This window comes from Cyrtonyx montezumae, unplaced genomic scaffold, assembly GCF_038088225.1.
Source record: "Cyrtonyx montezumae isolate F1298 unplaced genomic scaffold, pur_monq_1.0 scaffold_15, whole genome shotgun sequence".
In the NCBI taxonomy this organism is placed as follows: domain Eukaryota; kingdom Metazoa; phylum Chordata; class Aves; order Galliformes; family Odontophoridae; genus Cyrtonyx; species Cyrtonyx montezumae.
The window spans coordinates 4,692,893-4,701,398 of record NW_027071881.1 but is presented as its reverse complement, the minus strand read 5'-3'; the positions used below and the strand labels follow the sequence as shown (position 1 = coordinate 4,701,398).

General features: G+C 55.4%; 1 protein-coding gene across 1 annotated transcript; it reads left to right on the top strand.

The window, feature by feature from the left end:
• Positions 1-2,511: 2,511 nt before the first annotated feature.
• HSPB1 (heat shock protein family B (small) member 1) lies at positions 2,512-4,221 on the top strand. Its single transcript, XM_065731767.1, has 3 exons — positions 2,512-2,899; positions 3,740-3,803; positions 3,930-4,221. Exons 1-3 carry the CDS (start codon positions 2,539-2,541, stop codon positions 4,087-4,089), a joined length of 585 nt encoding a protein of 194 aa, XP_065587839.1. The 5' UTR covers positions 2,512-2,538; the 3' UTR covers positions 4,090-4,221.
• The last annotated feature ends 4,285 nt before the right edge of the window (positions 4,222-8,506 follow it).

Here is an 8,506-nt window from a genome sequence, read left to right as displayed (position 1 = left end):
GGCTTGTGATGGGGGGGATGGGGTGGGTGAGCACAGAGCGAGGGAACAAATCACATCGACATAGCTGGGGGGGGTGCTCCATCCAGCGGTGCTTTTTGGGGTATTCGGGACTTTTTTGAGCACCTTTCCCCAACCCAGGCCTGGCTGGAGGTGCGGCCCCAAAGGAACTGCAGCATCTCGCTGACTTGTGCCCCCATGGCACCCCTGGGGACAGAGGTGACAGACTATCCCGGGGCCCCAAGAGCCCTGGACACCGCAGAGCCACCGACGAACAAAGTGTCACTGCATCCCCAGTGCTCATCCCACACGGGGCTATGGGCCCAAGGGGTGGGCTCCCCTCCCCCCCCTCACTAGGGCTTTGCATCTCCTGCCCCAGCAGAACAAATGCTCACAGGTCTGGATTTGGGTTGAAAAAAAAGTGTGTTTTGGGATGTATCTCACAGTGCTTGCAGGGCGGTCCTCACCGAGGTGCCCCTTGCACACCCCCATTTCTTTGGGCACCCATGGGTGCATGGTGCTCCTTCTTGAGCACTGGGGCCCTGGCTGGGTGCCCCTGGCTGCCTCCTGCTTCAGTTCCTGACCCAGATGGCTTCAGGGTGCCACTTTCCCTAAGAATCTCAGCCCCAGGGGATGGCAGTGACCCCTGTCCTGGAGGATGCTGCGCTGGCACCGTGACGTGGTGGTGGGTTCAGGGTGCCCTGGGGCTGGAGCATCCCCGCAGCCCTCCCTGGAGCTTTAACCAGAGATAAAGGATGGGGTGCTTTGCTGACAGCCCCGATTCTGCAGAATTATGCTGATTTTCAAAAAAAAAAAGAAAAAAGAAAAACCCATAAAAAAACAAACAAACAAAAAGAAGGCCCTTCCTGGGGGCATCCCCCCCCCGGCCCCCCACCGTTGGCGTTTAATCTGCATGGACCGTGTGTTTTCCGCCTGGCTGGAGGAGGACGAAGCGCTGAGCCCGGTGGGATGGGAGCACAGCTGCTGGGATTAACCCACAGCACCGCTATGGGATCGGGGCTTTGTCCCTACCCCGAGGGCACCACACAGCTGGGGTGTCCCTTTGAGTCCAGTAATGCCCCTTTAGTGCTGCTGGGGTGGGGGGCTCTGACCACAGCCACGCACTTCAGGCACCCTGCATTGCCCTCCCCCTGCACAGGGATGCTTGGAGGCATCCTCCAGGGTGGTCCCAATCCCAATTCCCGTCCCTGACCCCATTCCAATCCCAATCCCTGACTCCATTCCCATCCTCGCCCCATGGCCACAGCTCCCACAGTGACAGAGCCCCGGACAGGACAGCACATCAGGGAAAATTTCCAGTCTTCCTCTTTTACAGTCTCTGTCTCCTGGCGCGGAGGGAGCCAACTGGAACAAAATACTCTGTAGAAATACTTCAGTATTTTCCTCTCTCGCGCGCGCTCTCTTTTTTCTGTGAGTACAGCTGTAGATTCAGTGAGCTGGTTCAATTATAATAAAATATACAGTATATATTGTAAATGATGCTGCGGGGCACGGAGCGGTTTCTTTGCATCCCTCCCTCCCACCCCAGCCCCCGGCAGGATGTGGCCCCACACCTCCCCCTCTGCAGCTCAGCTGCTTTGATCCCTTTCTGTCCTGTTTCCCAGACAACACGGGGCTCTCCCCCACCCCATCCCCAGACAAAGGGTTTGGCAGGTGCTGCTGTGGCTGGGGAGGGGGACAGCCCGAGCTCCCCCTGCTGAAGGATCCATCTCCCATCCTTCCCCTATCCCCAGGACTCTCACATCTCTGCATGTCAGAGTCTCACAGCCATCTCCTGGCTGTGCTGGGACCTAAAAGCAAAGCCTGTGCACTGCGGGAGCTGGGGTAGGGGTGGGCAGACAGCCCAAGGCCAGAGCTCAGCCCCTAAGGGTCCCCACATCCCCATCAAACAGCATCAGCTTCGTCAGTCCCCATCAGCCACCAAAAGCACCACCAGTCCCTTCCAGTCCCACTGGTCCCCAGTAAGCCCCAACTGTCCATACCCATTCCTACAATTCCCCACTGACCCCATCGGTCCTTTTGACCTCCACCAGCCCCACTGGGCCCTGCTGAGCCCCACCAAGCCCTATAAGCCCCCATCGGCCCCTTGTCCTCCATCAGCCCTACAGACCCCGCTCCCACAGCCTAGGACCCCTCCCCCAGACCCATCCGGGCCTGGGAGGGTGCCCCATTTCTGGTGGGCTCCAGAAGCTTCTGGTGTGGCGGTGACGCAGTGGGCGCGGGGCCGAGCTCGGGCTCCTGCTCTGACTCACCCCCCCAGCACCGCGCATCCCAGGGACTGCTGACGGGAAGGGGAGGGCAGGCTGGGGAGCATCCAGCTCCCATCCATCAGCGCCAAGGAGCCGTGCGGGGCGGGCAGCCAGGGGTTGCGGCTGCGCGGGGCCGGAGGAAAGCTTCTGGTCCCTTCCTGGGCCCCGCTGCGATTTCCATTAATAGCCAGCTGCGCCTCCCAGCTAAAAATAACCATCGGGACGGGCTCATAAGGCCCTACAGCCGCTCCACGCCACCGCCCCGCGCACCATGGCCGAGCGCCGCGTGCCCTTCACCTTCCTCAGCAGCCCCAGCTGGGAACCCTTCCGCGACTGGTACCATGGCAGCCGCCTCTTCGACCAATCCTTCGGGATGCCGCACATCCCCGAGGACTGGTACAAGTGGCCCAGCGGCAGCGCCTGGCCCGGGTACTTCCGTCTGCTGCCCAGTGAGAGCGCCTTGCTCCCGGCCCCCGGCTCGCCCTACGGCCGCGCGCTGAGCCGGCAGCTGAGCAGCGGCATCTCCGAGATCCGGCAGAGCGCCGACAGCTGGAAGGTCACCCTGGATGTCAACCACTTTGCTCCCGAAGAGCTGGTGGTGAAGACCAAGGATAACATCGTGGAGATCACCGGTGGGTCCGTGGAAGAGTTGGGGGGGGGGGGTGGTTGAGGGGATGTGTTTGTGGTTGGGGAGTGCATGGAGCGAGGTGGGAGAAGGGGAAGGGGGAGAGGGAAGAGAGCGTGTGAGGAAGGAGAAAGGGAAAAGGAAGATGGGAAAAGGGAAACGGGGATGGGAAGGGAAAGGAAAAGAGAAGAGAAAGGGAAAAGAGAGGAGAAGAGGGAAAGGAAAAAGGAAATAGGGAGGGAAAGGAAAAGGAATGGAAAAGGAAAGAAGGGAAAGAGGGAGGAGAAGAGAGGAGAGGAAAAAGGGAAAAGGAAAGTGGAAAAAGGAAAGAGAGAAAGTAGAAAATGAGACGCTAACATAGAAGGAATAGGGTTACAAGTGCATTCCGAGGATGACTCATGGTGTACACAGAGTGCTGCGCACGCAGTCCCCGGCCCCACACTGCTACTGTGTGCAGCCCGTGGGAGGGATGTGGTGTGTTCCCCATAGGGACAGAGGTGTTGATGCCACAGGGCAGAGCCAGGCCCCTCTGCATCCTGTGTCCCTGAGTGCTGGGAGGGGCTCAGCGAGGGGTGCTGTGACAAAACACAGACCCCACGGCACAGGGCCAGCACGGTGGGAAACTGAAACAGAGGCACTGGAGATGGCTTGGGCCCATCACCACCATCAGTTTCCTGCCCTTAAATTTGTGGGGTGCTCCTCTAGGGACCCAGGTGCCTCCCATCACTCAGGGCTGAGTGAAGAGGGAGAGGACTGCCCCCATCCCAGCGCTGTTGGGGTGGGGAAGGGCAAACCTGGACTGTGGAGACCCAACGGGCACCAACCTTTTGGGTTTTATTCCTTCCAGGCAAGCACGAGGAGAAACAGGATGAGCATGGTTTCATCTCCAGGTGCTTCACCCGCAAATACACGTAAGTACCGGGTCAGGGACACCGGGGACATCCATCCCCAGCCCGCACACACTGGGGCTGTCACGGACCCCAGTGGGGACACTCAGAAATCTGTGTTTTTTTCCAACCTCTGCCCTCTCCCCACAGCCTTCCCCCCGGCGTGGATGCCACAGCCGTGCGGTCCTCGCTGTCCCCTGATGGGATGCTGACGGTGGAGGCCCCGCTGCCCAAGCCGGCCATCCAGTCATCCGAGATCACCATCCCTGTCACCGTTGAGGCCAAGAAGGAAGAACCAGCCAAGAAGTAGGAGGAGGCCCCGCTGCTGCCCGTCCCCCCCTCCCCCACCACGCACACCCGCACGCCCGGCCCCAGCTCCCCTTTGTATTTTTTATTTTGTACTCACCCGTCACCCAGTGCCTTGAATAAATGTGGAGGAAAAGAGATAAAAAAAAAAAATGATGGGAATAAAAGTAGTGGAAGAAACCTGCCCCGTGTGTGCTGGCCACATCCTACAGCTTGCACGCCAGGTCTCACGTCCCACACCACATGTCCAGACATCCTGGGTCTCTGAAGTCACAGAGCCATTGAACCGTGGCATATCCTGAGTTGGAAGGGACCCAGAAGGATCACTGAGTCCAACTCCACGCAGGGCCCCGCTCCCTGCACCCTGGGTTTCAGCACTGTGGGTCTCTGATATCCCAAAGTCAATGTCCTGGCCTGCCGTGTCCTGGGGGTCTGACATCTTGGGTCTCCAAAGTCTCAACACTGCACACCCTCTACATTCAGCACCCTGATCTCCGGCATCACTTGTGCCCAGTCCCCAGGGTCTCCAAGATTCCAGGTCTCATCTTCCAGACCTCAGCATCCCAGTTCTCCTCTGTCCCAGGTCCTCAGGACCCCAGATCTCAGCATTTTGGGTCTCCGTATCTCAGCATTCCTTTTCTCCAAAGCTCTGAGTGTCAGCACCCCACATCTCCACGCCCCACACATCCAAGCTGCTGCATCCGGTGCCAACACCCTGGGTCTCTACATCCCATAAAACAGACAGCCCCTGCGGCTTGCAGGCAAGCTCAGGAGCTCAGAACAGGACCCCCACCCCAGCAGCATGCCCCCATTCCCAATTCCTTCTGGGACGAGCAGCCCCCCACCCCATTGTGCCCCCTCCTTTCACCCCATCGGGATGAGTTGGGTGGACGGGGCTTTGTGCGCCTCCAGCCCCAGCTCAGGGGCCAGGCACAGTGCCACAATCCCCACGCCCCTCCTGTGCCCACACCCCCATGCAAGAATCGGGGCTGGCCCTACATGGCCAGGTCGCCAGCAGCCGTGTTCCTGCTCCTACAAATCCCCCTAATCCCCCCTGAGTCATCCCGGAGGCAGGCAGTGACCGGGAAGGAATCCCACAACCGCGGGGGGCCCCTCCATCAACCCGGCCCCCATAGAGCATTGGGAGCCCCCCCCCCCCCAGGGTAGGCACGTGACATTATGGGATGGGTGGCCACGGCAACCGGAGTGATGGAGATGGTTGCCATAGCGAGAGCAGCACTAGGGATCAGCAGCAGGCATCTTGGCTTTCTGCATAGGTGGGGAAGAATGTCACGCGTTGCAGCACGGTGGCACCACACCTGGAGGTGGCACCGCGTGCTGTCCCAGCCCCGGTGCCTTTATCAGCACTCCAGGGCTGTGCCATGGCCCAGGGCTGGGCACAGGTGGGGAGGCAGAGGCACAGCCCCAGCCGTGCGTGAGTCAACACCTGCTTTGGGTGTACGGTTTCCAAGGGAGGGGATTATTTTTACAGAGTGAGTCAGCGTGCACTGTGCAGAGTGGAAAAAGCTGTGGGGAGGCAGTGAGGCAGAGACAGAGCACGGCCACGCACCGGGCACACAGAGCACGGGGACCCCACCCAAACCCTGGGCCAGAACACCAGGAGGTCCCCGAGGCCAGAAAGGGGATGCTAACGGTTTGGGATGCCAGCTATTGGGAAGGGGATGCCAATGTGGGTTGGGAAGAAGTGGATGTGAAGGGTTGGGAAGGGACACCAGGAGGTCCCAAGGCCAAAGCTGGACAGCGGATGTCAAGGCTGGGGACACCAGGAGGTCCTTAGGCCAAGAGTGGAAAGGGGACACCAACAGTTGGGAAGGGAAAGCCAACACTGGTTGGAAAGAAGTGGATGCCAGCAGCTGGGAAGGAAGGGGTCATCAATCGTTGGGAAGGGGATGCCACCACGGGTTGGGAGGGAATGGGACAGCAACTGTTGGGAAGGGGACACCAATGTGGGTTGAGAAGGGACACCAGGAGGTCCCAAAGGCCAAAGCTGGAAAGGGGACACTAATGGTTTGGGATACCAACGGTTGGGATGGGGGCGTCAACATGGGTTGAGAAGAAGCGGATGCAAAAGGTTGGGAAGGGACACCATGAAGTCCCAAGGCCGAGAGTGGGATGGGAATGCCAAAGTTGGGGACACCAACATTGGTTAGGAAGCAATGGATGCCCGCAGTTGGGAAGGAAGGGGATGCCAAGCCACCCCCAGCCCCAGGAGCTCGACAGACGCAACAGAACCGAGCAGCGCTGACGTCAGATCTGTAAGTTTATTTTGCTCAATGTACGACGGCTACATAATGACTCACATTCATGATATTCCATCACTGAGGAAAACTGCTAAGAATGGTCCGTGTGTGAAATAATTCCTTACAGAAACACGGAGTTGGAAAAATAATCACTGATTAGACCTTAAAAATAGTTCACTGCATAACATGACAAAAAGCACAAACAAAGGCTCATTCAAAGAACACAGTCATTGTTCTCCTACACTGTAATAGTTATAATTTCACCATGACGAACACCAGACATTAAGATTAAGCTAACACTGGTGTTTTCTTTTTGCTTTTTTTTGTCTTTTTTTTTTATTTTTTCCTTTTTAAAAACAAAATCATATATAATTGCATGTCACTATAGCAACATCCATAACAGATCAGTTTGTTACGATCACTATTTGGTAGAGCAAACTTTACCCCCAAAAGAAAAAATAAATTAAAAAACTTTAAAAAAATTTCTTTTTGAAGACTATTTTGTCATAGGAATACATAACATCTACAGTATAAGTTAATAAATTTCAAGCTACTGTATAGAAATACGACACTAGCATGCACAATATTGTATCAATAGAGTAATGGAGCAGTAATCATTTCACTGGAGAGACAGTTATCATAGGCAAGTGCAGTTCTTAGAAAACGAAAGAAACCATTCAAGCTGCTTCAAAATCAAGCCCTGACCCCACTCCCCTCCGAGCCCCCTCGTGCCGCCTCTCCTGCGCAAGTTCCCTAAAGCAGCCAGAGCAAAAGCCGGAAAGAAAAGAAGAAAATAAAACCAACGGGTTTTGTAATTCCAGTAAATCACTTCCAAATCATAGAGCCGGGACAACGCCGCTCACCGGACACCGAGGGGAGGGGAGCAGCCTGCACGGACCCTCCCGCCCGGGCACGGCTCTAGCGAGGCACCCCGAGGAGCAGCGTGGGGTCGCTCCATCCAACTCGAGGGACGGGGAAAGCCTGCGTGGGGAAAAGTCCGTGGGGCAGCAGTGAACTTCCAACAGTCACGTAACAAAATTCACTCGAAATGGGGTAAATATCACCTGCTAAGCAACTCGGATGGCCCTCTCCCTCCCCCCCACCGGGTAAGGGATTTGGAAAAGATTTTGGTAAGAAGAGAACTAAGTTCCTGGGCTCCCGATGCTTGATAGAAATGTCTATGATTGTAGCTCTTCCCTTGAGGATTCCTCTACCAAATTAGTTTCTAAGCTCCTGAAGTTCACTCATTACACCACAAGCTTCCCCAGGAGAAAGAAATCGCACCTGGCTTCCCTGGTGACAAACAAGGGAGCCCGGGTGCCTGAGATCTGCTGACAAACCTCATGGTACAGTGGGAGAAAGTCAGGCAGAGTGAAATGGCAGTGCAATCCCTGAGGAAGCAGCTGTGGCACCTTAAATCAGGATGGTCTTTGAAATACCAAACACAGTACATGACATACAGACCTGAATTCTCTTTTTTTTTTTTATTATTATTTTTATTTATTTTTATTTTTTTTCAGTGGCATTTTTTTTTAAGTTTAAACACTTCCCCCTTTTTTTTTTTTCCTAATTAAGTTCTTTAAACCTTTTGCTGTGGACTAAAATAGTTTTTAAACAGCCGCTAGCCAAGCACCTGTTAAGCTGTTGACCAAAAACTAGAGCAGCTTCGATGTTCCTGGGGCAGGTGGTCTTCTTGCCTTGGGTGACACAGAATAGCTAAAGCCAGTCCACAGGCAAGGACTGATCAGGAAGGCAAGCCAAAAGAACTAGCAAAAGAAAACAGACAATCAAAGGCTTGATGTCATATGGCTGTAATGTAGAAATACTGTAAACTGCAGTTTAGTGTTAATACTGTAAGCTACCCTAATATCTTCCACAAAAAATAAAAGATTAAACGGCCTAAATCCCAGGGCTTTACAAGCCCCGAACTCTTTAGTCGTTTTTGAAATGGTTATTATTCCTTTTGCAGTGTGGGGATTTGAAGCAAGGCCCTGCCGGGCAGAGCGCTGCGGGACGCGCCCCGCGGCGTGCCACGGACACACGGCACTTGAGCTGAAGGAACAAACGCACGAAGCCTTACTGGAACCACAGAACTTCCCTTCTGATGCTTTCCTTAAGAACGAGGGCCATTCCATTCCAAGTCAATTCATCTTAAAACCC

Coding starts and splice junctions, on each gene's coding strand:
- HSPB1 (XM_065731767.1), top strand. CDS start 2,539: ATGGCCGAGCGCCGCGTGCCCTTCACCTTCCTCAGCAGCCCCAGCTGG. Junction 2,900..3,739: donor TAACATCGTGGAGATCACCG/GTGGGTCCGTGG, acceptor TATTCCTTCCAG/GCAAGCACGAGGAGAAACAG. Junction 3,804..3,929: donor TGCTTCACCCGCAAATACAC/GTAAGTACCGGG, acceptor CTCTCCCCACAG/CCTTCCCCCCGGCGTGGATG.